The sequence below is a fragment of the Aythya marila genome (assembly GCF_965140915.1).
Source record: "Aythya marila genome assembly, chromosome: 1".
Classification (NCBI taxonomy): domain Eukaryota; kingdom Metazoa; phylum Chordata; class Aves; order Anseriformes; family Anatidae; genus Aythya; species Aythya marila.
Genome location: NC_139042.1, coordinates 195,965,791 through 195,993,247, shown reverse-complemented (window position 1 = coordinate 195,993,247; position 27,457 = coordinate 195,965,791). Strand labels below are relative to the sequence as shown.

At 38.9% G+C, this 27,457-nt stretch overlaps 1 protein-coding gene across 2 annotated transcripts in view; it reads right to left on the bottom strand.

Moving 5' to 3' along the window:
* Positions 1 to 26,949, bottom strand: part of GNAI1 (G protein subunit alpha i1) — a 35,445-nt gene extending 8,496 nt beyond the window's left edge. For both annotated transcript variants that reach the window (XM_082781662.1, XM_082781663.1), the window contains exons 1-5: positions 26,399 to 26,949; positions 6,613 to 6,655; positions 6,364 to 6,505; positions 2,167 to 2,324; positions 1,000 to 1,128 (exon numbers count right to left, since the gene is read on the bottom strand). In XM_082781662.1, coding sequence (XP_082637788.1) covers positions 1,000 to 1,128; positions 2,167 to 2,324; positions 6,364 to 6,505; positions 6,613 to 6,655; positions 26,399 to 26,516 — 590 coding nt within the window. In that variant the 5' untranslated portion in view covers positions 26,517 to 26,949. The remainder of the gene's footprint in view (positions 1 to 999; positions 1,129 to 2,166; positions 2,325 to 6,363; positions 6,506 to 6,612; positions 6,656 to 26,398) is intronic.
* Positions 26,950 to 27,457: the final 508 nt, after the last annotated feature.

The window sequence follows — 27,457 nt, the reverse complement described above, 5'->3', positions numbered from 1 at the left end:
AAGCGATAATCCTCATTCTTATTGCCCATTTAATACGTTCCACAAAAACATTTTCATAAGCATTTTCAAAATCATTTCCAAGATTACTCCTTAAGAACTTAAAAAGAAAAAAGGATTCCTCAGAACACTTTAAGAGCTATTATTTCATGGAGGAAAAAAATGCGTACACTTAAACCCCTAAAATTAAGAAACAAAATATATTTTCCACAGTACTGGTGATGTTGAAACATCAATATTACAACACTTACTAAGCAATTACATAAAAAACAGAATTTTCCATGACAATTCTGAACAAATTTACTCTATAGATGTTCTGACAACTACGTCTACACAATCTAAAATGTACATACGATGCAATTTTTACTGAGATTTCTCTTCATTCTTGCTAATCAGGAGTAGTTACAATAGTATTACATTTATATTATTCTTTGCTTTCATCATGGATGTCTTAGGACATAAAATGGTCAGAATATTAATGTTATTTTGTAAACCTCACATCACAGGGAACATAAATCACAGTCCCTCATCACTAAATAAAGTACTACCTTAAAAAACTACCAATCAGTTTTGAATTCAGTTCTCCATGAAAATTGAGTTGTTGTTTCTTTAACAAGAGCAACAAGTGTTTACAAGCCTCCAGTTCTACAACAGAATTTAAATGGAAAAATCTGATAGCACAGCTACATATTAATGCAATACAATATTAAGTATTATGAGATTTGATTTACATAGAAAGTGTCTTTACAAAAAGCTTCCAATATAAACAAAGCATTTATTACTTAGTATCTCCATATTTATTATGAGTTATGATAGGATTTCAGATGACTCCCAGTTGCCTTCAGAAAATTGAGACAAGCATTAAGAAGCTTTTCAGCTAAAAGAAAAATAATCAAAATTGTGGCTATACAAAATTTGCTAAATTGCATTACTGAAAGTGTACCTACAAGAACTTTACAGAAGCCATAACAGACAGATAAACATGCAATATAATTTACATACTTAAAGTGAAGATCTTTGAAAGTAAAGTGAGTTTCCACTATTCCTGTAGTTTTCACTCTAGTCCTGAGAACATCCTGTTGGGTTGGAATGTAGCTGGTTTGTGCTATTCTGTCCAAGTCATTCAAGTAACTGAAGATAAAAATAAACACTGCTTTCAGTTATTCCTAAAATAGTAGCCAGATAAATGCAAACAATCACAGAAGTCTTAGGTCTATTCATTACATTGTACCTGACTTTTATATGAACTCTCTGAGGTAAGACAGAAACGATAAGACACTGATTATTTTCCTGCTATTTTTTTTTTTTTTGAAGTTTTAGATACACTTTCATCCTAGAAGAAAACATACACAACTGACCCCAATAGAAAGAATTATCATCAAATTCCAGGATGTAAATTTCCACATTTACCAATTTCCACGTTTGTTCCACATTTACCAATTTTATTTGTATTAACTACAAGACAACCTTAATTTTTGTAACCTCTTAGTGAACTACAATTTTCTTTGAACTATAAAGCAGAAACTAATTACTCTGGAACTGATAACAGGTGTGAGAAGGTCAACCCAGTATGTTGGCCAGAATTAATAAATATTTTTAGACAATGCTAAATATATGATCAATATAACTTTGTATTGAGAATTTCTAATTACACATTTTTTTACAATATTAAATTCCAGTCACTGATAATTAATATTAATATTGTGCTGCATACCAAGAAGCGTGAAGTTTCTCATAACAATACAAATCTTACTTGTGCTTTTTTCATAGTGATAGAAAATATATCAAGTTCTCTCTTTACTGTAACCAGAAGTTTGCAATTTTCAGGATAAAATAATATGATTAAAAGACCAACTTTCTTATGAAATTGGGGAAGAATTTTTCTTAAAAAAAACAAACAAACAAACAAACAAACAAACAAAAAAAAAACACTGAACAGAGGAGGTAAGTCATCCTCCAAATTATTTAAATTCAGTTATACCACACCTCTTCCTCTCCACTCACAAAAGTTATGTGCACCATTCTGACCCAAAGCAGACAAAATCTTCGTCTAGGTACTTCTAAATTTTCTATTTGTATGGGAACAGAACTGCTCAAATGTTAGCCTTTCCTTTTATTCCTTTAGCTACTACTTGAAAACGGAAGTACTGTTTGTCACATAGTACTTACTAGGCAGCAGAGTCATTAAGCTGGTATTCTCTAGATCTGTTGAAACAAGCTTGTACTCCACTGTCTTTCCACAGTCTTTTGATAACGCCAGCAAGCTCTGCAGTCATAAATCCTTCTTCTGCTGCTCCAGCTAACACAAAGAGTTGACGAGCATCATCCTTTAGTGTGCAAACAAAAAATGGAAAGAACAAACATTAAGAAATATAACAAAGGCTATATCCTTATCCTGTCACTCAGGATTAATAATTACATTCAGTAAAGGAGTAGGTTACTTAACCTAGTATACATTAATGTAACCAAACAAAAAATTAAAGAAAACGATTAGTTTTCTACACAGACTATGACTTCCCACCTTTTTTCAACAACATAAAAAGACAAGGCAACGCAGTTTCACATAAGATGACAAAACTTCTCATCAGTTTGTCACTTGAAATGAACTTCTATAAATGGAAGTAGTAACATATGTTAAAGTCTAACATTGACCTTATGTGCTTAGCATATGCCAGAAACTGAATAGAACAGTTACAATGCATATTAGAACCTTTGGATATGCAGATGTATATTGACTGCAGAATACACATTAATTGTGTAACATTCAAAAGGTTTGTTTGGAATTGACAAATATTCATTAGTAAAGAGAAATATACTTAAAACTTTTCCAGATAAATCAGTTACACATATCCATCAACTTAACTATTCTACATAGACCAAGGTTTCTTGGTAACTCCATGTCAAGAAATCAAGTGGGTTTTTTGTTTTTTGGTCACATATTTTGGTTTGTTTTTAAGAAAAACAGCAATTGGTGCATTCATATAATGACTGCCTCTGAAAATGAGGCTATTGTAGTACAGGACATCAATCCAGCAGTCTCCTTTTACAGAATTTGAATAGTTGTCTAACTTATCCAATTCTGACTGAGAAAAGAGACTAAAAATGTTAGATCTGTAAGATACTGGAGAAAAAAAAATGCAGCAGCTGGGTAGAGGAAAAACATATCCACATTAAAAATATCATGTGAGTAGCTGCCTGACTGTAGTTACAGTTTGTATGTGATCTATTGCCAAGGTGTGCCAGCCAGAAAAATCAGCATACTTGTGGCCTGTAACTACTACCCACAGCATGTACTGTTTGTCCAATAAATAAAAGAAAGAACAGATGAAAAGGGAAGAAGAACAAAGGTGAAAAGAGAGGGGTTTAGGTAAATTAGCTGGGAACTGAATTTCAAAAAAGAGAATTAAAAATGCAACATGTAAAGTTATTCTCACAGAATAGCAAGTATAGATACTGATGCAAATCTGTAGAAAAAAAAAAAACAGTTTCTATCACCTTTGCTGTTCAAACAATAAGCTGTGAGGAATAACATTTTCAGGATAAACATGGAAAGTAATGGTTATTCTAAAGAGATTGCCTGCTGTAGGCTTAAATAGTCAATGGTTTTATGACAACTAACAGGGAAATTGTTTGCAGATAAATTGAGTAACACTGATATTCACAGCCTGGAAACAAAAAGTCAACTCAAGGTAGACTTGAAGACATTTACACCTATCTGTGTGTATAAACAAGTAGTTATACATATAAACAACAGGTAACTAAGACATAGGTCTTGTGAAAGCTACAATTCTAAAAATGGACATTTGTCAAAAAAAAAGGATCAGAATGCTGATTATTTGTACGTCCACAAGAAAAATTACTAATAGGAGTTCAGTGGATTGCAATAATAGTTGCATAAAAAGAAAGAGCATTAAAGATCAAAGAGTAGGATAGTCAGATCTCACTGACTGTAGCTTGAACAATATGCCCGCATAAAAGAAACTTGAATAACAATTCTGGTTTTGAATGTTGTTTGTGGATGAAAATGTCAAGGATCTACAACTGATAGAAACCACAGGTCTTGAAGGATGATCCAATATATTACAATACATGACAGAAACTGGAAATCGTCAGCCAGTCCTGTCATGAACTATTAAAATGTCATTTCACACCTACCATGGTCTGACTTTACATGCAAAACTTACTCTGTTTCAAATAACTCTGTAAGTTCTCTCTCTATATTCTCTAATATTGTGGGGCTTTTTTTTTTTTTTTTTTTATTGCAAGGGTGGAAGAGGGAGCAAGAAGAGAATTAGTTTCTGTTTTTAAAAGCCCAACTATTAAAATAAGAAGTGTTATTTGTTACCCCCATATACCTTTTTTAATCATGGCAAGTACTAGATACCATAAATGATATAGGACCGAATCACAGAATTTCTAGGTTGGAAGAGACTTCAAAATCATTGAGTCCAACCTCTGACCTAACACTAACAAGTCCTCCACTAAACCATATCACTAAGGATATAACAGCTGACTCCTGTTTTCATTATTAGCCAATGTTAGATAATTTCCTTTAATCACACTGCAACAAGGCTGCTTCCATTCAAGTCTAATACTGACTTTCAACAGCAGTGTTGCTCTCTAAAGAGACCACAGATCACCAAAACCTGCCTAGGTGCTAGGGGATAGGCAGTTATTTCACAACCATCCTCGACAAAAGTTTCCATTATCACTTATATTGTTCTCTGAAGTTGACAGATTATTTCAAGTTGATACCATACATAGAACAACTTTCAAAATCTTGCTAGTTACTTTAGCTGATCACACCTAAATTCACTCCTCACTCTCTTTTCTTTTCACATGTATTTAGTAACAGGCATCTACCACCTGTCTTTTCCAAACGTTAACTGCCAGACTCTAGGCAGGACTTCATCAAACAAATGCTGAACTAACATGCAGTAAGATACCACTCCTGCCCTGGCAAACTTTGGTCTCAAGATACAACACAAAACATGAGAACAATGCTAAAGAGGAATAACAAAACAACACAAAGCTTTTACTAGTTACATTTACAGTTAAGCAGGTTTCAGATGGAATTAACATATGTATATAAACTAAAAATGATGAAAGACTTAAAGGAAAATTGTCTAATAATTTACATGTGACTACCAAACCGACTTAAGATTTCACTTACAACTTCAATACCCACTTCACGTAACGTTTGTCTTTGTGACGCATACCCAATGCATCAAACAAGGTTATTGAGGTCACACTTTTTTAAGCCGTCAATAAGATTTTGAACAGAAGTCTTTATCAAGAATGAAACATTTGCATACTATTTCTTATTCTTCAAGACTCCCCCCCCTACTGTAATTCAATCTTAACACAATGAAAAGAACCTAATTATGACAGGATATCCTTCCAACTACCTTACATATTTATTTCAATACATGAAGAATGAAATTTCTTCCTCCAACCTTCCTGCAAGATAGCTGATATCTATACTAGTTGGCACCCCCTCTCACTAATGTCTATGCAAGGAAAATAAAGCCACAAATCCTGAATTAAATTACAGTGCTGTTCAGACTAGGAACTTTGGTGATATATATCAGCACTGCAGCACAGAGTGGACTCCTCCAAACAGTGCACAAGCAAAAACAATTAAGGAAGCATTTTATAGAGAGATTTCGAGCATCTATCCACCTGACCAGACAGGGACACAAACAGATTCACCACAGGTAAGAGTACAGGGTTAGGATTTGAGAAGATAATAAGCAAAAAGGATCAGTTCTGAAGACTGTATCTAATAAGTGGATGAAATCGGATTCAAAATGTACAGGAAAGCCTAGAAAAGATCTCTGATTTCTTGGGAAAAATCCCTAATCCATGTGGTATGATGAAAAGAATGGATAGCAGCAGCAGGTATCCAGCCTGTGACTTAGAGTACAATAAAGTTATCCACACTGGAAATCAGTATGTAATGGGATCCAGTCCAGAGGTGGGAATGTTTTAGGCACTACTGTGCCTACAAGTCGATAGAGAAGTGCAGAGAACAGATAGATGCCTACCTGCCTACTAATAAGTATCACTACACAGCTTGTTGTTTTTTCAAAAAAGCCCTAAGACTCAGGTGTTTAGTTCTCCAAATTTAGATACACTTTGGAGAATTGTATCTAAACCAAATAGGTGTTCTGAATCAATGAAGAGCTGATTGCTCTGTAGAGCATTGTGCAGTGATAGAAAACTAAATGACATTCATCTTTATCAAACCATCTAAACTACAAAGATTTTTAGATAGAAGAGATTTTTTTCCAGGAAATAACAATGGACAAAAAATGAAAATGAATTTTATGAACTTTATATGTGCATGTGTACTTCAATACTCACAGCCCTGGTTGGATCACCAAAGTCTATCTTCAACCTCCCCATTGCTCTAATGATAGCAATAATGGACTGAATGGTGTTACTGTAGACAACAGCTTTGTACTGTTTACATTCTTCTTCTGAATAACCAGCTTCATGGATAATCCTACGTAAAGAAAATAAATAAATTCTCTATTCAAGTAAAAAACAAACAAAAAAACAAACAAACAAAAAAAAACCCATTTCTCTATAAATACATTTTACCGTACTTACTTCATTTGTTTGACGATTGTGCTTTTCCCTGACTCACCAGCTCCTGCAAAATAAATGTGAGAAAATTCATTAATTAGACTTCTACTCATCTTTGACAAGGCATTTAAAGTAAGTTTCTACGTTTCAAGTACCTAACCAATGTAAAGAACTTCGGTAGTTCAAAATGTGCTTCCAGCTGGAAGCTTCAAAATCAAGACATTTTAACATTTTAACACTCAACTCTGAAAAGTTTTTGTAATGCAAACAGATCACCAATTGTCCAATTTCAATATGACCAAAGGAATTTCTAACACCTTTAAAGTTCACTGTGACCAAAGGAAATCACTAGTAAAGGCAAGAAAAAAAAAGAAAAAGGATAAAAGGGAAATCTGAGAAACTATAAAGCCAGTCAGCCTCACCTTGTTCCTCAGACTAATGACAGAGCAAATATTCCCATAAGTCACTTCCAGGTCTGCAGAGGACATTAAGTTGTCTGGGAAACACTAGGAAAGATTTATCAAAGGCAAACTGCGAGCAACTACCTTGATAACTTTTTTTATTAGGAAACAGCTGGTTCTGTGGAAGTAGAACACCAAAGGATGTTATTTACTTTGTCTCCAGTAGGGATTCCAATGCCATCTACCATAGTATCCTTGAAATAAATTGCATAAATATTGATGTCAAGGTGTCTGAAAACCTGTATAGACAGCCAAACTTAAAGGCTAGTGATCAATCACTTAAAATCTAAAATTTAAAATCTAATCAGTTACAAAAGAGAATCTTCGGGTGCTGATATTGGGTTAATACTATTTAAAATGTTCATCAATGACCTTAAAACCAGGATGGAATGCTCCTGCATTAAGTCTGCAGACATCAGGCTTAGATATCAGGAAGTAGTCAAAGTGTTGGGAGAACAAAAGTGTTATTCAGAGGGTCCTCAACAAACTAGAGCAGACAGGAACCTCGAGAAACTGAAATAAAGCTGAACTGAAACAAAGTCCTGCACATGGCACAGAATAACCCATGCAATAATATAGGCATTAGATTAATGGGTTAGGGAACTGCCTTACACAAAATGACTGCTGGATCAATGACCTGAACAGTCAGCAGTGAGCTCTTGATGAAATGAAAGTAAGCCACATTCTGAGCTGCTGTACTGGGTCTGTCTGGAATAGAGACATAGCAGCCCAGATAGTGCTGTATTTTAGATTTGCGGTTAAAACAGTGTTTCTAGCACACCAGCATTTTAACTATTGCTGAAAAGTGCATGCACAGCATCAAGGCTTCCTCACTCTGACCCTGCCACTAGGCTGAGGTTACAGAATCATAGAATGGTTTGGGTTGGAAAGGAACTTTAAAAAACATCTAGTCCAACCTTTCTGCCATGGGCAGGGACACCTCCCACCAGACCAGGTTGCCCAAAGCCCTATCCAACCTGACACTGAACACTTCAAGGGATGGGGCATCCACAGCTTCTCTGGGCAACCTGGTCCAATGACTCACCACTCTCATCGTAAAGAATTTCCTCCTTATATCTAATCTAAATATTCCCTCTTTTAGTTTAAAACCATTCCCCATTGCCCTATCACTACACAAACTTCTGATGTCCATGTAAAAGGCTTGCTTTTGACAAACATACTTCATAGAGTAGCAACAGTTCTCAGATTCTGAACAGTCACAGAAGTTCAGTACCAGGATATTAATGTAAACAGAAAACAGCACTTTACAGAAATATAAAGATGAACACTAACCTCAACAAGTTCCTGATAAATACCACACATTTTGACAACAAGACAGATTCAGGAACAATAGTTTTACTGTAGAAGGCAAAATCGATGCATACCTTCCAAGAACCAGGGGGCATCATGACAACATCAACACTTGTAATGGCTACCAACTAGAAGACAAGGCCTCTTAACCAACATTACACTTGCAAAAATACAATTATGGAAGTTATTCATTACTGTGACACCTGAAGCATTTATAAACTAAATACTTCATCTATAAATAATTGTGTGCCTCAGCACAAATAGGTGTCAATGGTTTAATTTCATGAATAAAACTGATCTTTATTTTGCTTTGGTTTAATATCTTTATTCAGATCATGTGAAGAAAACAAATGGAGGTTTTTTTGTTTGTTTGTTTTTTTAAAGCTTCATGCTAAATTGCCTGCAGTTTGACTAACAACTTTTATAAAATATGTCAGAAAATGACATATTTTATTCACTGTCCCATACTGAAAGGAGATTTGCTATTTTTGCATTCCAGAAAGCAGAGCTCAGCCAGGCTTTCAGATAGACGCAGAGCTGCACTGATATAAAATATCATTTCCTTTATCTCAGTGTGTTCTGTACAGCAAAATGAGAACTGTTGTAGGAAGTATTACACGGGAGCAAGCAGAATTAAATATTTCATGTGACAGCTGCACATAAAATGTCAGAGACGGCCATACTGTCACTATGAAACCCTATCCAAATTTAGACAGACTTGAATGTACGTTCCTCAATCATCTAGTAAAGGATACTATTTATCACTTCTGGTACTGGCATATTTGATTTCAGCTTCACTACTGCCAATAAATTTAACACTGGGAGCCTTATTGGTTCAGACAGTAATATAAAAATATTATTAGAATAGTAATAATATAAGAGAAAATGATTGATAAAAGGAGATGGCAGTGCTGCTCTGACTAGAAAAGCAGCAGTCTTTCAGTTCCAAACTTGAAAGAATGGTGGGGAATTTTTGTTTGCTTGGTTTTGAATGAAAGTAAGTTAACTGTCAGGTCATCTCCACAGGACAAAAGGCGGCTTTAGGAACTGATGAGTATTTTCATCCCTCCTGCGTACTTGGTGTCCTTTGTAATACATCATAGGAGCTCCTCAGTAAGACAAGTCAGAGGGCAACATATCCTATGAGAATCCCATTTAAAACAGAGTTGTCTTCAAAGCTTTTATTGACATAATCCAGTACATCACCTACGTCTAGTACTCTTATTATACCTGTTTGCCAGAAGGCAGATAGATCTTTATGCTTCATTATGCAAACTGACAGTGTGGAAAAAAAGTATGTCCACCTTCATCAGCACAACTGAACACAGGAAACAGAACCATGTTTCCTGCATAAACCCTACTATATAGACACTAATTTGTCATTTTTCTTTTGAAGCCAACTTTCAGCTTTGGAAACAGAAGGGAGAGGAAAACAAAATGAGGCTTCTTTGTGTGGAAATAGCTTAAAAAAAAAAATAAAATTAACAGACCAACTGTATAAAAATAGCATTCTGAATAAACTGAGTAGGGCTACCAACACTCAAATCTAAGAAACAGCTAAACAAATGTTTGGCTCTCCAAGCTTCTATCAGGCCAATTACACAGTAGACTTACACAAAATATTAAGACAACTACATGAAACTTTAGCAAACATCATTATAAGCAGGTTTAATACTCATTTACTTTCTAAATGGAGCATGTCTGTATTAAAAAAATAATTTTAAAAAGTATTTTTGTAATTTGACTATAAATAACAGGTCGGCAAAAAATGTTACTTTAAACTACTCTCAGTATCTCATAATTTATTATCCCCCACACTGCCCACATAATAAGTATTCCAGAACTACAGATTTCACAAACAAATGTTTTATGAACTCAAGCATAGAAACTGATGGTTTTAAGCTCTAAGATCTTGACAGTAACATTTCCAACTTGTGAAGGACTTGATAATTGCTTACTGAAGAAGCTACTCATATACCAAAATAAATAGCAGTCCAAACTATTTCAAGTACATAGTATCCCTCTTTAGAAGAAACCAACTATTAAGTGCAACCATTTCTAATAGTACAAAGATATTCCTGGCAACGTAACACAAAAATAAATGTGGATTAAATTTGAGTGAAAGAAATACTTGGTAGAGTTAGATAAAAACTGATGAGTAGAACAAGGCTGGCTTTGAACTATCAAATCAATCTGAAAAAGTACAGAACCTACAAACAAGTAGAATAGTCTTGTATGTTTCCAGAGAAGAGCTCAAGTCTGGACAAGAGTAATTAATGTAAAACTTTCAATGCGTGCTTGTTAGCTCTTCAGACTGTAAAGAAGAAGACTTGCACCAGACCAGGTTAAATAGACAGGCAAAGTTTATACTAAATAATTAAATTGTTGGATTAATCCACCGTAACACCCTTTCCCCACAACTCTCCTACCCGGTCTTCCACCAGATATTACCACTTTACAGTAGCAGATACAAGGTGAATGGTGCCTGCTCCTCAGCTATCCCTGAGGACGGCACAAGCAGAATGCCCAGTGATTTCTGCTGCTTCTGCTATGGGGACAATAACCTCTTACAACATCACAGAATTGCCAGACAGCTCGCAAATATCACCTCTTAAATTTATCACTTCATGAAACGTTACCAGAAATGAGACTTCTATTAGAACTCGAGCTGTTAATCATTGTTACTATATTCAAAAACACCTACGTGCCAGCTAGTACAAGAAAAACAGTGAAAACTTTGTTTCTACATATCTACTAGACAGGCTGACCACTAACTGAAACATTCGCCCACACCAGCCTCTACACAAATATATTGGTCTCCGGTCTCTCTACACTCCTCACAGAGTTTATTTTTGTCTTGTGCTTCCCCCTTCACCCTTTCTGAAACCACATTGACAGTTATGCTTCTTAATCATAGAATGGTTTGCGTTAGAAGGGACCGTAAAGATCACCCAGTTCCAACTCCCCGTCATGAATTTCTTCCTAATCTAAATCTAGTTTAAAGCCCCTTGTCCTATCATTACACCCCCTGACAAAGAGTCCCTCCCCAGATTTCCTGTAGGCCCCCTTAGGTACTGCAAGGCCGCTGGAAGGTCTCCCCAGAGCCTTCTCTTCTCCAGGCTCAACAACCCCAACTTCCTCAGCCTGTCTCCATAAGAGAGGTGCTGCAGCCCTCTGATCATCCTCTTGTCCCTCCTCTGGGCTCATTCTAATATGTCCATGTCCTTCATGTGCTGGGGGGCCCAGAGCTGAATGCAGGGCCTCAGGAGGAGTCATATGAGAGCACAGCAGAGGAGGACAATCACTTCCCTCACCCTGCTGGCCACACTTCTGTTGATGCAGCTCAGGATGTGGCTGGCTTTCTGGGCTGCAAGCACACATTGCTGACTCATGTTGAGCTTCTCATGAGCCAACACCTCCAGGTCCATGTGCCTTACCATAGTTTCCAGGAGGATCTGCTCCATGATCTCGCTGAGCACAGAGGTGAGACTGACTGGGCTGTTGGTCCCCAGGTCTTCTTTTTTTTTTTCCCCCTTTTTAAAAATAGGGTTGTTTCCCCTCCTCCAATCAGCAGAAACTTCACTGGACTGCCACGACTTCCCAAATATGATGGATAGTGGCTTAGCAACTACATCCACCAGTTCCCTTAGGACTAGTGATGTATCTCATCAGGTCCCATGGACTTGTGCACCTTCAGGTTCCTTAGCTGGTCTCAAACTTATCTTCTCCTACAGTGGGCAGTTCATCGTTCTCCCAGTCCCTGCCTTTGCCTTCTGGGGCCCTGGCTATGTGGCTGGAGCTCTTGCCAGTAGACTGAGACAAAAAAGTCATTTAGTACCTCAGCCTTCTCCATAACCCCGGTGACCAGGTCTCCTATTTCCTTTTGGAAAGGGCCCACAGTTTTCTTAGCCTTCCTTTTATCACTGAGGTAACTATAGACGCCTTTCTTGTCCGTGACATCTCTGGCCAATTTTAATTCTAACAGGCTTTCCTGCCCTGATCCCTGGCTGCCCAGACAATGTCTCTGTTCCCATGCTCTCTGTTCTTACTTACACTCTCTGTAGGCCTCCTTTTTCTGTTTTGAGTTTGTCCAGGAGCTCCTTGTTCATCCATGCAGGACTCCTGGCATTTTTGCCTGACTTCTTTGTTGGGATGCATTGTTGAATATTAACCAGCTTTCTTGGGCACCTCTTCCCTCTAGTGCTTTGCCCCATGGTACTCTACCAAGCTGAAGAGGACAAAGTCAGCTCTCACAAAGTTCAGGGTAGTGAGCTTGCTGTGCCCCCTCCTTCCTGCCCTCAGGATCCTAAACTGCACCATTTCATGGTCACTACAGCCAAGACTGCCCTTGAGCTTCACATTCCCCACTGGCCCCTCCTTGTTGGTAAGAATGAGCTCTTGCACAGCGCATCTCCTCGCTGGCTCTTCTATCACTTGGAGAACAAAGTTATCGTTAATGCATTCTAGCCCTGCTGTGAGGTCCTTCCAACAGATAACTGGGTGGTTGAGGAGCAGAGCTTGTGAACATTAGGCTGCTTCTGTCTGTCTGTTGAAATCCTCATCTGCTTGGTCTTCCTGATCAGGTGGCTTGTAGCAGATCACCACTATAATGTCACTCGTCCCTGCCCTACCTCTAATCCTGACCCATCAGCTCTCTGTCAGCTCCTCATCCATCCCCAGGCAGAGCGCCATGCCCTCCAGCTGCTCACTGATACAGAGGGCAATGCCCCCTCCTTGTCTCCCCTGTCTGTCCTTCCTAGAGCTTGTATCCTTCCATTCCAATGCTCCAGGCATGGGAGCCATCCCCCCACATCTTCATCATGTCAATGAGGTCATACCCCTGCAGATGTACATATATCTCTAGCTCCCCTTGTTTATTCCCCATGCTACGTGTGTTTAGCATAGAGAGATTTGAGTGTTGAAACAGTTCTGTAAGGGCATCTCAGGCTTTGGAGAAAGACTCTCCCTCCTGCTGGTCCTTGTTACCAGCTTCTTATCCACTACCATCTTGCTTTCTTCTAATTCTGTGGCAGCTATAACTGCTGACAGCTTGTGCTCCTTTTCCCCCCAACTGTGTTTGTGGAGCCAACCAAAGGTTTTCTCTTAAAGGGTACTCATTACTTATGAAGTGGCATTAGTCTGGGAATTTCTGCAGCTACTGGAATTTGAATATGTCAGCAGATTTTGAATGAATTAAGAATGAAGCTGTGTGAGTGTTATCTGGAAGAAAATATTTCAGTAACTTAACAATGCAGTAATGGAGTGTGAATCCCAGATTACATCACTGGTTGAAGCCACAGGAGTGACAGATTCTAAAATTGTGACACTGACTCAGATGAAAGAACTGAAAAAATTCTCAAAGTTTCAGTAGCCACATGCTGGTTTATTTCTAGAGCAGAATAACTATTTAAACCTACAATCTCTTGAAAGAAAACAGAAACATTGCCTTAGATGAGCAACAGTGTCATCATAATTTAAAATCTGAAGTATTTTCTTCAATTAATATGTTAATTCATATGCATAGCTTCACACAAATGGCAAGAAATGTCCAAACCATCAGAACCATGACAAGCTGAGATTCAAAGGTTTTGAAATAAGCCTCTTACTTGATTATGCCAAAAATCAAGGGAATGGATAAATTCTTAGAGATGAAAACTACAGTTGTCAAAGAGCATACATGATCGCTAAATGCCACACCGCCAACAGGTAAAAGACTTGCGGCGCCAAGTTTATTTAACATGGCAATGCCAAGAGCAGCTTGATAAGGCTATCATTTAACTACTTAAATGCAAAGCTATGCTACTATCTTCTAAAAGAAATGGCAATCTCCTAAAAATTCAAAGCCCAGACATTTGGTGTTTTTAATGGAAGAGCAAATAACCGACCTACTCTTCAAAATTAAGGACTTTAATTTGTTTGTTAGTTAAAAAGTGTAAGTAAAAGTGGTTATCTTTGGAGGGTACATATTGGTACGCTCAGAAACAATAATCACTATATAGTTTGAAGTCATGTTATGAAAGGATGTGATTAAAGATATTCTAGAGTGTGAGTTTGAGTGGGTATTGTATGACCCTACTACATGCCAAGTGCTCCAACAGAAATAACCACCCTCTTTGGTTTACTTTAATCAAGATGGCTACCATCAAATTCAGCCATCAGAGTACAACATGCCTAATATCATTAAACATGTAGAAGTCCACCCTGCCCTTTTTTCTTGACAGTGTGGTTGGCCTTCATGGTCTTTTACAGTTCACTATAAACAGTAAATACAGTTCAGCTATAAACACGTTGTGCAAAGATGGAAAGTTCAGTGACTGAGATACCAGACAGAATGTCTGCTATTAAGCAGACAATCATTAGTCACAACCAAAGAAACTTTACAAAGAAGTTACAACTGCTACATAGGTATACATTATGCCAGTTATGCTGGTGGAGACATGTAACAAAAGAACATGGAATTCACATCTCATGCTCCACTTGCGATTCAGAACAACACTATTGTAATACCTACAGTTGTGACAGTTCCAATTGTCCCTGCTACCTCAGATTACTGTGTAATGATACAAACAGTTGGGAAAAATCAGAAAGCAAGGTGGTTACATTCATAACAAAACAGAAGGAGATCTCTTGTGTAAATATGAACTGTTTGTTGTTTTTTTAAAGCTCTGTTTGTCTTTTGACACCAAGGCATCATTTGCAAATGAGACAAATGGGTATTGTCAAAGTTTATAGAAGGGCAAATGCAGTTATACTAAAGGTCAGCCCATTATTTTAAAAGTAGCGTAATAAATCTTAGTTCACACAAATTTTTAGTCTTCACTCATGTCTAGAGAGGTTTTCATCTTGTACAGCTTGAGGACTATGAGATCCATAAAGATGAGGATAATAAACACATAGATTGTCAACTGAAATTCACTACCAAAAGGTCTCTACCTCTACCAAAAAGTTGTAGGGACTTACAAGCAACACAGAATGGAATATTAAATGAAAAGGTCTAGCTATCCACACCGATCTTTTTCAAAAACACATTCAGAACTCTTATTTGTATTTGAATCAGAAGAAATAAAGATTGCATGCACATGTATATTTCACACAAAGCTCCCTACAAGCAGAATATTATTTTTGGTTAACACTACTGAAAGAAAAATCTATTTTTTAAAATGGATTTTGAATTAAACAACTGGTCTCAAATAAAGCTGAGAAAGCTTTGCAGTTCATCAAATTTCAACCCATTTGAACAAGCAGTCACAACCAGCAAGACCAGAAGTGAGAAATAAAGATACCTATATAAATAGCAGTTTGTTAGCCTCAAACAAGTATTTTGTCAAGGTTAAATCTATTCTAACACCAAAAGGCCCTACAATTCAGAACAGCAGACAGAAAATAATCTAAGTAGCTTCTCATCTAGGAAATAAAATGACATCGTTTGCTAGCAAACACTGAGGCACTAAAGCATATTAGAAGGAATCCTTGTTAATGTCTTTAAGAGCTTTAGAAGGCATATAATGGTTTTGCTAAGAGTCTACCGGATTTAATAAGGATCAGTAACTGAATCAGCATACAGCTGAGAAATCCTCTTTCAAAATGCTTAAAGAAATATTTAATACATCAAAAATGCAGACAATACTTAAACAAGACTTAGCAGCCTACTTGCAGTCAGTCTCGTACTGTACATCACTGGTAGATTCTGAAGTGAATGGGAATTCAAAATTACATTTAATTGACCAGAATCTGTAAGTAATCCAGACAGTTGTCTCTTTTACTCCCAGTTCTGTTATTGCAAGCCATTTTACCTCCAACCATAGACGATTTTAAAATTACATTTCAATACTCCAATCACATTGTACCCAGTTTATAATGTTGGTATGACTTCACTGTTTTAACTGGAGACTACTATCTCCATTCTTCTGTGTACTCTACTGTTTGGACACGGAGCTGGTAAAATTATGGTTCTTAGCCACTACCATCTGGCTTCTGCACGAAGCACTGGGCAGAAAAGGACTCTTCCTAATAAAGACTACAACCTCTAAGTTAGAACAGCATTCAGAAGAATAAGGAAACATAGGTTTCACTCTCCTTAGACTTGGAAGGAAACCAAAATTCACACCTCCATTTTCCAGTGAAGTGCTCTTATCAACACACTTCTTGAAAAAGCCTGGCACTATCTCCTACTCCAGCAATGTTTTAAAATAAAAGTGGGTTTTGAATGAGCTCAACACGTCCACCGTCTGGACCTGGCAGGTGAACACAATTTCACATGATTGTTAATTGAATTGTACAGTAAACTGTGACAGAGAAACACAGAAACTGAAAGAATCTCATTCGGTATCCATTTGCCCTTACAACCACTGCTGCTCATTTCCAGTGCTCCATTTGCATCAGGCACATACCTCTGCTGTTCATTCTGCAGTTACCGATCCAGGTGCCCAGCAGCAGACCATTATGTTATTATCATCAGTTAAATTGACCACTCCAGCAGCAAACTAAGTCAAAACAGAATAGCCAATTTGACTATTAAACCAGCACAAAACTGAATTAAACACTCAGAAGTGCCAGGGAAAGGGTAGAACCATTCAGCCAGATGCTCTAAGAGCTCTCTCCTGTTAGCAATACTGAGTTTTTACACTGGTGCAACTGCTTATGTCACTACATTATTATACAACATACCCTGCTTATTTCCAGCATTCCAGTATGGATTTAGAAACCAGGCAGAAACATTATTAGTTTCCCTGGAATCTATTAAAAACACAGAGATTCAGAATTTCCTCCCCACCAAGATGCACAATTCATGTTATGAGCAAAACAAATTTTATCAGCTTCATCTACATAAGAAAATTATATAGATAGATGCATGAGAGAAATTTTTAAAACTTTACAAAAGAATGATGGGGTACAGGTTGCCATTTAACTCCAACAGCTGTGCCTCTAATCAGTGTTTTCATGTCAAAACCCAGACCATATTAAGTTCTAAAAGATACTGAGAATTATAAACCTGCTGCACAGTTTCAACAGGAATTTTCATTACAGTACATTGATTTCTTCTTTAAAAGCAATCAGTTTAGAGCAATGATTGTAGGGACTTCCTGTCCACTTTGGTTGCCTAGATACAGTTACATTTCACCAAAAAATGCAATCAGGTACCTTGCTAAGCGTATTATATATGTTTCAAATGCAATAATACATTTCTAAAAAGCACATATGAAAAAGTAATGCTGTACAGTTTATTGCATAGACTGAAGCACTATATATGCAAATGTTGATTCCTTTAAATAAGTAGTTATATGAAACGTATTTTCTAATTTCAGTATCAATTTTTATAGGTATATCAAATACTGCAGGTTACATGCATCTCTCAGTACAAATGCATAACTCTCATATCAACATACGGATGTACATCAACACCTCTAGTTGATTTATCAAGTTACTACCTAAATAGAGAAGAAATGGGGTTACTCAGAGGTTCAATGGTCCTTCAATTACTAAAGCCAGGAAAGGAAGGCAATTCATGTGCTTTAAGGTATGTTTAACATAAACACTTGTTAACAAGTCTCTAAAGAATTGTTTCTTAATATGCTGTAAGTGAAGTACCCCAATGGTTCAGATCCTGAAAGAATGATATTATGAACAATTAAAAAAAAAATCAGCCTCCCTGGGCAGCCTGTGCCAGTGCTCAGTCACCCACACAGCACAGAAGCACTCCTGGTGTTCAAGTGGAACCTCCTGTGCTCCATTTTTGTCCATTGCTTCTTGTCCTGTCAGTGGGCACCACTGAAAAGAACCCAGCTCCATTTTCTTTGCCCCCTCCCTTCAGATATTTATCCACATTGATGAGATCCCCCTGAGATTCCTCTTCTGAGGCTGAATGGTCACAGCTCTCAGCCTCTCCTCACAGGAGAGATGCCCTAGTCCCTTGGTCATCTTTGTAGCCCTTTGTTGGGCCCTTTCCAGCATGCCTATGTCTCTCCTGTACTGGGGGCCCAGAACTGGACACAGCACTCCAGGCATGGCCTCACCAATGCTGAGTAGAGAGGAGGGGTTACCTCTCTCAACCTGCAAGGAATAATCCATTTGGGTATCTGTGACACTAGCTAATCTTTAGGTCATTTCACTGGGATAGCATACACAGACACATAACACTTTACCTCTTGTAACATATTCACGCTATGGACAGTTCCAGAGATCTTCAACTGGCTCTGCAGCTTTGCTAATTCGAACAGCAAAGTCACAATACTGTGAAAGATCTTTTAAATTCCTAACTAATACTTCTACACTGTGAAAGGGTTATGAGCAGACAGGTGCAAACAGAGCATGACATTTCATTATTCCTCCATTTCCCATTCTGATTCTCATTTATTTTGTCCTGCCTGCGCCTACCAAACCAACTCAATGGACAAGGAGAACAAAGCATATTTAAGAAGAGGTAAGTCTTTTTACAGGCCAGTCAGCCTCACCTCAAGAGGACAAAGCCAGGCTCTTTTCAGTGGTGCCCACTGACAGGACAAGAAGCAATGGACAAAAATAGAGCACAGGAGGTGCTGCCTGAACACCAGGAGCACTTCTGCACTGTGTTGGTTACTGAGCACTGGCACAGGTTGCCCACAGAGACTGTGGGGTCTCCTTCTTGGAGATCTTCAGAAGCCTCCTGGACGTGGTCCTGGACAGGCTGCTCTGGGTGTCCCACTTGAGCAGGGGCTGGGCCAGATGGACCCAGAGGGCCCTGCCAGCCTCGGCCTACTTATTGCACAAGCACACATTCCTAATAGGCAAAACTGTCTAAGCAAAAAAGCATTTGCTATTTTGTCTCTGTTTTCTAATATATTGCAGTATCTTCACTATCCTTCAGCTCAGAAATGCCTCTAAGTTGAGCCACTCCAAAAACTCTCCATTTTTCCCATAGTACTTCCTGCTCTCACAAGTTTGAAGTCTCAAGTTTTCAAACTACCCTTTATATACATTATGAGCTTAAATATTTCTTTTTTTTGCATACAGAATCTCTCAGGCGAAGCCAACCAAACTCCATTTAGAGAATAACAAAACAGTAATTTACACAAAGCCTGAGACAACAGTAGGACACTGAACAAACAAGAGCAATAAATAGAACAGCTGAGCTCAGTAAAGCTGGTCAATGACTAAGAGTCAGCCTCAGAATAGCAAGTTTTCCATCAATACAGGCTCTCCTATACACATTTTGGAAAAAGCCTTATAATAGCTAATTATCAAGTCAGTTCCAATCTTTATGGCAGCGTTTCCATGGCAGAAAAAATCTTCACACTTAACAGAACATCTTAAATCTCTCTTCTCTACTTCCAGTTTTCTACCTTGACATTTGCCAGAAAGCACATTACAGGAAACACTGCAGACATCCATCAAACCCAGCAGCAAAACTCACTTCAGAATTTCATGCCCTCTGAAGCAGACCGATGGCTGGGTTTCAATATATTTGGCCAGATTTTAGGATATGCCCGTTTCTTCCTTCTGAGAGTACCGAGACAACTACAGACAAATACAGCAGCAACAGAACAAGGTACTTCAGGGATACAGTTACATAAATCAGCATGGCCTAACTCTACAGGACAAAGCTTGAGTTCAAGTTGTCCCAACAAAACTATGTAAGGAGCATTACTGTAACCCGCAGTTAGTTAAAAATGGCTCTTCATGAAAGGGGGTGAGCTTCAATAATAAAATCTATAGGACTGAAGTAAGCTGTCATATCAGCACGATGGTACAATTAACTGTGCTGCTAGAGAAGGTAAAAAGAAACCAATTAAGGTAGTGTAATACAGAATTTGTGTTGTCTTGAGGCAGCGTTGATGCTGGGAGTGAACTGTATTACTAAAAAAAAAATACCTTACTGGAGCTTTTTTGGTTTCAGATTCAAGAGGGGGAAAAACATCAAGAAAAAAAAAAAAAAAAAAGCACTGTGTTGCTTTTAAAAGACAACTAAAGGGAAAATAATCTTAAGCATAGACACTGGAAATATTTGTTGGGTAACTCTTGAATTCCCCCTCAAGAAACGTCTAATGGTTGATACAAAAGTTAAACTAATTTTTATGTATATCCATAAACTACACCTTTTAATCAAGAGAGGAAAAAGGACAGCCCCCACTGCAGGTATCATGGCACAGTACAAAATACACAGTTTCTCTTTAGCCATTTCTAAAATCATTTCTTTCAGGGTATGTTGTACTGAAGTGAATTTTTCATCAGGATGTTAAAGAATTAAAATCACAATGCAATCATAAATGGCGACTTCATACAGAAACTTTCACAGTGAAAATAATTTGCATCGTAGCAAAGAAGTCTATATGCACATCAAAGACCAATATTATGATGTTGCAAATTATTACACCAGCATTAAAATAGAAAAAGACAAGCATAAAAACCCAAACTGCAATTATACATAGCTGTGCTTTCTGCGCATGCATGAGCCTCCTTACACAAAAACAAGGCGAATTATTACACTATGAGAAATCTAGTAATTTTGATTTTATCCTTTGAAAGTGTTATATTCAGTACTAAGGCTTGAGGATTACATCAATTTAATTACAAGTCAAATATAGAAGTCCACATAAATAACATCCTGATGCCAAAGTCCAGCTGTATCACATTAAAATTCAAGAGAGCTGCTGTTTCAGAGCTTCTCCTAAAAAGCACCTAAATCTAAGCAGATTAGATAGCAGAAAGTCTGCAAAACAAAACAAAACCAAAAAAAAATGGGGGGGGGGGGGGAAGCACAAACTATTAGCTTAACTTCAGTACCTGGGAAAGTTATGGAGAAGATTGTCCTGGAGGATGTTGAATGGCCCTTAAAGAACAAAGCTATTATCTGGCATAGTTAACATCAGGTCATGAAGGGAAAGTCCTGCTTTAGTAATTTGGTCTCCTTCTATGACAAGGCCACCCACTTAGTGGCTGAAGGGAAGGCAGCGGATATAATCTTTCTGGATTTCAGTAAGGCCTTTGATACCATCCCTCACAGCATCCTTCTGGACAAACCGTTTAACTGTGAGATAAACAGGGTGATACTATGCTGGGTGATGAACTGGTTGTACAGCAGACCTCAAAGGGCTGTAGAGGGGCTACAGCTGGCTGGTGAACCATTCAGCACTAGCAGTGCTCCCCAGGGCTTGGTTCTAGGGCCAGTCCTGTTGAACTTTGTTATCAATGATGTGGATGTAGGAATGGAGCACATTCTTTGCAAAACTGCTGATGATGCCAATCTGGGACTTGCTGTTGACTCCCTGGAGCGACAAGAGGCCTTAGAAAGAGCTCTAGATCGGAGCACTGAGCAATCAGCAACCGCATGAAATTCGTCAAAGGTAAATGCCAGTCAAAAATAAGTGATTCTCCCACTATATATTCTCCCAAAGCTGGTAAAAGGGCAAGAAGGCACATGCTTTGAGGAAAGGCTGAGGACACTTGGGTTGTCTCGCCTATAGAAAAGGAGGCTGTGAGGTAACCTCTTTGGTTTCTGCAATGCCATGAGGAAGAAAAAAAGGAGAAGCCAATCTCTCCTTCATGATAAGCAATGATAAGACACACAGGAATGGCACAAAGCTGGGCCAGGGGAGCTACAGGTTAGATACCAGGAAATGCTTTTTTACTGAGAGTGTGATAAAACACCGGAACAGGCTTCCTAGAGAGGTGGCTGATGCCTTATGCCTGCCAGCATTCAAGAGGTATTTGGATTAACAATACGCTTTAATGTTTGAGAGGTTTTGATCAGACAGCTGGACTTGATGATCTTTGTAGGCCCCTACCAACTGAAATATTCCATTCTAAACAAAAAGTAATATTAACCACTTCTTTTAGGTATCATTTGTAAATATCTGATAGATAGTTGCCTTTGAAGATCAGACAGGAGATATTGTCAAGAATGTTTTAGGCCAGTACAATCAAAGTTGGCATAACTTAATAAAGATGCGGTCAACACCTCTGAAAGGTGCAATATATGTTTGTAAGAATAAGGCTTGAGAACTTCTGTAAATTGAGACTTCTAAATTCTTGTAGGTTTTCAAGCATGGAGAAAGAATACACTGGAGGAAAGGCAAGAAAATGAATGATACAAAAAGCACTTTTTTCTTCCCCATGGTGCAGCGAGGTCTGAAGGAAAGTAAAGATTATGAGGATGCTGCTGCTGGAAAGATGAGTATGCAGTGGGAGTCAATTGACTAAGCAGAGATATGTAGGTCTGGAACAAAAGAAAAGCAGCTAGAGAAAATGCTTGAGATGTGAAGGTTTAGAACTGAATGTAATTCTAGTTAATGCCTTAAGCATCAGGGAGGACTGCAGTGAAAAAGATTAAGAGCAGTACTCTGCCTTAAACTGAAAAATAGGTTAAGAACATGACAACATTGTTCCAGTGTGAATCACGAGCATCTGTTCAGGAATGGAGAAGTAGCTATACTGGTCACCAGTACAGAAGTATCTGGTGAACTAAAATCTGGACACATGATTATCTAGAAAGATGATGCAGAACTGCAGTTGTCAAATGTGATCCGTGGCTTCCTGGTCCCCAGGATCCACTCCTAAAGAATGTGAAAGAAATACCTTCCTGAATGCCTTGTTCAATGAGCCTGAACACTTGATTTGCTGTATTAGGCAAGAAATGTGATAATCCACAAATCAAATGTGCTAATCCTATAAACTCATACTGCCAGTTTGAATGTATTCATAAAACTTGATGAGTTAACCTCATACCAGAAGGCTTTCTTCTAAATGAGGTACTGCCTGTTCTCCTGCAGTTGGCATAAATTCAGTCTTATGTGCTCTGGCTAATTCAACAGAAAGGCACTTGCAAATCCACACCTGATCTGGATCACATGTATATTAATGCAGCACACAGACCAGCCACGGAGAGCCACCATCTCCTAACATGAGTAGAATTACATTTGTTCTGCAAGCATCATTGTAGGCTTTTTTTTTTCTTCTGAATATCAAGAGTTAGAAAGATGGGGAATCAGAAGACAGGAAGAACGTGGTTCAATTGCCTCTATTCCTTGGAAGCAAGCCAAGATAGAAGATATACCTGGTCTGAACTACTTCTTTGAAAAGCAGTATATACGAGTTTATCTGTAAGAAACTGCAACAACAAAAAACATAATAAAACAAAATATTACTTCAGTCAGGAAACAGGTATACGAATGATCAACTTGATACAAATGTTAAGTGCTTAAGAAAAAGTGCTTTGTGTATTAAATTTTTTTAGCAGTGAACAACATATTAGACTGCCCTTAAATATCATGGGAAGTCAAAAAATGTTTCTTCATCACAAATAGGAGATACATTGATCCAAAATGAATTTAAATGAAACAAGCTCATTTATTTAATGATTTTAAAGTAAAATAAAATCACCAAGCTCCACATACAAACACATTTGCCAGCTGGCTTACAAATTATGTGCTCATGTTCAGCTTCTAATAACGAGGATGACTCTCAAATTTTACAGAAAAGGTTCTCCTGCTGTTAGCATATCACATTAAAGCTCACGGAATTACAAAGTTACAATATTATTTTACATGGATAGTGTTTCAAAATCAGTATTCTTGGTACCAAATTGGTACCAAATGAGGTACCAATTTATAGACGTTATGAAATAAGTTAAATAACCCAAGCAATACTACTTTGAACAGAGTAAGTCTGGCCGCTTCTTCCTAGAGACAAGACAACAAAATATAAATCTAACATCGATCAGTGATATTATTCACAAACTCATGGTTTCTGCACAGCAGTCATACCTCTCTCAAATCATTGAAATTCTAGAGAAACCTTTAGAAAAGCTTCTAAATTTAGTTTTATTCCATTATATGCCAGAAATAGACTGATTATAATTATAACCATATCTTCCAGTTGAACATACTAATTCAAATCTCAGTAGGATTCTCTAATCACCATACAAAAATACAGCTTTTACAGATGCTGGTGTAATACCTCTCCTTGGGCCAATAGGTTTATAGCTACACACTTTTTCTACATAAGCAAGGTATTTTAGATGCTTCTCACACCACATATTTTCCTGCCAGCAGACCACAACTTGTACTTTTCCTTTTATTCTGGTATCTTTTTAGCAGAACAAGCCCATAAATAGATGCAGGAATACAACCGAGTTGATGATCAACTATGACATATGGGCAGAGCAAGCAATTCGGAAAGTGAGTGGTGAGAAGAGACTGACTCTAGTGGAAGTAACTTAAAATAGTTTTGCCATCACATAAAGCATTTGCATAACATTTAAGACATCTGACACAGTTGCAAGGAAATTTAACAGGAAAACTTTAATTCCAAGAAAACTGAAACACCCAGACGTATCCATGGGTGTATACACAAAACCTCATTTGGAGTTCAGTAAACATTTATGGAATTTTGTGTTTAAAAAAATGATTTGAATGCTGGTCCTAGAAGAAGTTAACCTGTTAGTTTTCACACCTCATTTTAATAGGGGAGGGGGAAACACTATACCAACTGAGCTGTATTATGAGGAAATGCATGCATCTGACTCACATCCTATGATTTTCTGAGATTCCGGAAAAGAAAGAGAAAAAAAAAACTTCCTCAAAAACTTTTCTGTATCAGAAAGATTTTAGAAAACAAAACCATAACTTTATACACCAGAGCATCAAACTACTAAAAACAGTTACAAAATTAATTCTCAAATTTAAAGCATCTTCCTATAAAAAGAGGCTTTATCCATATCCAAAGAATATTTTAATGACTACCAAACTACATGTACTTAATGTTCTAAACAGAACAGTGAAAATCTGAAAAATGTTTTAAATGCCTTGCCAGAGCACATAAAAATAATTACTTTGGCACCTTCACGACATTTTCTGCAGTACTACTACTGATCAAATAGAGCACAACCTCTCCATGCAACAGTCTGAGGCTTCCAAAGTTGCACAGGCACAGTACCAACCAACAGCCTAACCCTGGAAAGCAAACTGGAGAGAAAAGCTTTGTTTCCCTCATAAGCAAGATTTTAAAACTATACATACATTTTAGGACGCTTGCTTTTCCCAGACTAGGCTTGCCTCAGCTCTGCATGCACACATGAAAGTGCTTCAGTTTCCTGTACCTGTCTGGGGCTATTTTAGAAGTTTGCAGAAGAACAAAGTTACTTAAAAACTGTAAACGGTACATGGCATTGGTAGTAAATAGACCACTGTTGATGAACACTGTAGGAAAATAAGTTTCAAGAGGAGTGAGAAATTGAGTAGCACTTTAAGAAAATTAGCTTCAGGAGGAAAAGGGCACCATAAAAAACAAACTCCACAGCTTTTTAGCTCCAGGCTAGAACAACCCAGTCTGGTTAACCATAAAGCACATCACGCAGGATTCCTTATAACATCAGTACAATACAAGTCTTGTAACACCCAGACATCCACAAGTTGTACAACAGTTTGGGTACTGCACAAAGATATTTCTAATTAAACCTTGCTTCTTTGTTTCTTTTACAGCAATTTTAAGAAGTAATCCTACTTCTGGCTCTCCACATCACCATACCAGTCAAAACACATAAACAAGTAGCTCCAAGTACAGACAAGCAAAACCCAAAACACACGATGCTATATAACGCAATTTGCTACTTTACACGTTTTATAACCCCCCATCAAGGCTTTACTTTACGTTGTCGGGTTCCAGCAACATAAGCAACTCCGAGAAGGATGCGAGAAGTTGCAGGGCGCCTTGCCTTCCTCCCCCTTGACACTAGGTAAGGTCTACAACAAGCGTTCAGACCAAGCGCCCCCCACCCCACAGCCTTCTGAACCCCTCCCAGCTGATGCACACGGAGCCCCCGGCCCGAATTTAAGTAGTTTTCCCCTTTGTGACGGATTTAAGGCCTCCTCTGAGCAAACAATAAGCCCTGAACCCTTTCCCCTCACCCCAAAGCGCCCCCGGGGGCATCCCTCGGAGGGGAAGGGGGGGGTGCCTCGACGGGTCCTCGCCAACCTCAGGTCCACGGGGGGGTCCCCAAAGGGGTGCCCCCAGCCCACAAACCCTATAACAAAGAAGGGGGGGGCTGCTCCCCGCCCTGCCCTTACCCAGGAGGAGCAGCTTCACCTCCCGGGCCGCCTTCTCGCCGTCCTCCCGCAGGTTCCTGTCGATCATCTTGCTCCTCTCCACCGCCGCCTTGTCCTCGGCGCTCAGCGTGCAGCCCATTTTGGGATGGGGGCTGCTGCTGCTGCTCGATTTCGACCGGGAAGGGAAATTAAAAAAAAAAAAAAAAAAAGAAGAAAAAGAAAAAAGGGGGGAGGGGGGCGATGTCTACCTCCTTCCCCCCCTCCCTCGCTAGAGCGCACGGAAGCGTTCACCTGGCACGTTTAAGAGTAGGAACGGGAAAAAAAAAAAATATATATATATATATAAAATAAATAAAATAAATAAGGATTAAAAATAAAGGAAAAAAGATTTAAAAAATAAAGAAAAAAAAAAAAAGAAAAATATAAAAAATAGAGAAAAAAAATCAGTTTAAAAAAAAAAAAAAGCACACAAACACAACGAGGGGCTGGGGTGGGCTTCCCCGAAGCCGTTTCCTGGGGAAACGCGGAGATAGCAGCAGGGCTCCCGGAGGCTGGAGGCCGGGTACCGGGCACCGCCGGGTCCCTCCTTCCTTCCCTCCCTCCCTCCCCGCCGCGGAGCTGCCGCGCCCTCGCCCCCGCCCCTCCGGAGGCGCCCAGCCGCGCGCGCCACCCACACGGCGATGGGGAGGGGGGGCGCGCGCGTGCACGCGGAGGAGGGGCGGGGCGAGCGCGGCAGGGCGCGGCGCTGATTGGTGGGGAGAGGTATGAGTGACGGGTCGGGGAGGAGAGGCCGCGTCGTGCCGCGCCTCTGTGGCGTCACCGCGCGGCCCCGCTCACCTGCCTACAGCGGCGGAGGGGGGGGGTGAAGCGGTTGAGGGTGGGGATGTGGTGGTACCGAGCGGGAGGTTCCATTGTGCTCAAAGGGGAGGGGGGGATTGGATCGTGCCACCGCCTGACGGAGCGGCCCCAGAGGATGAGGATCGCCTTGTGGCGGGGAGGCCGTTGTGATCCGGCACGGCCTCGGTCGGCGATGTCCCACCCTGCGATATGTCGCCTCACGACGCTTCGGCACGCGGCACG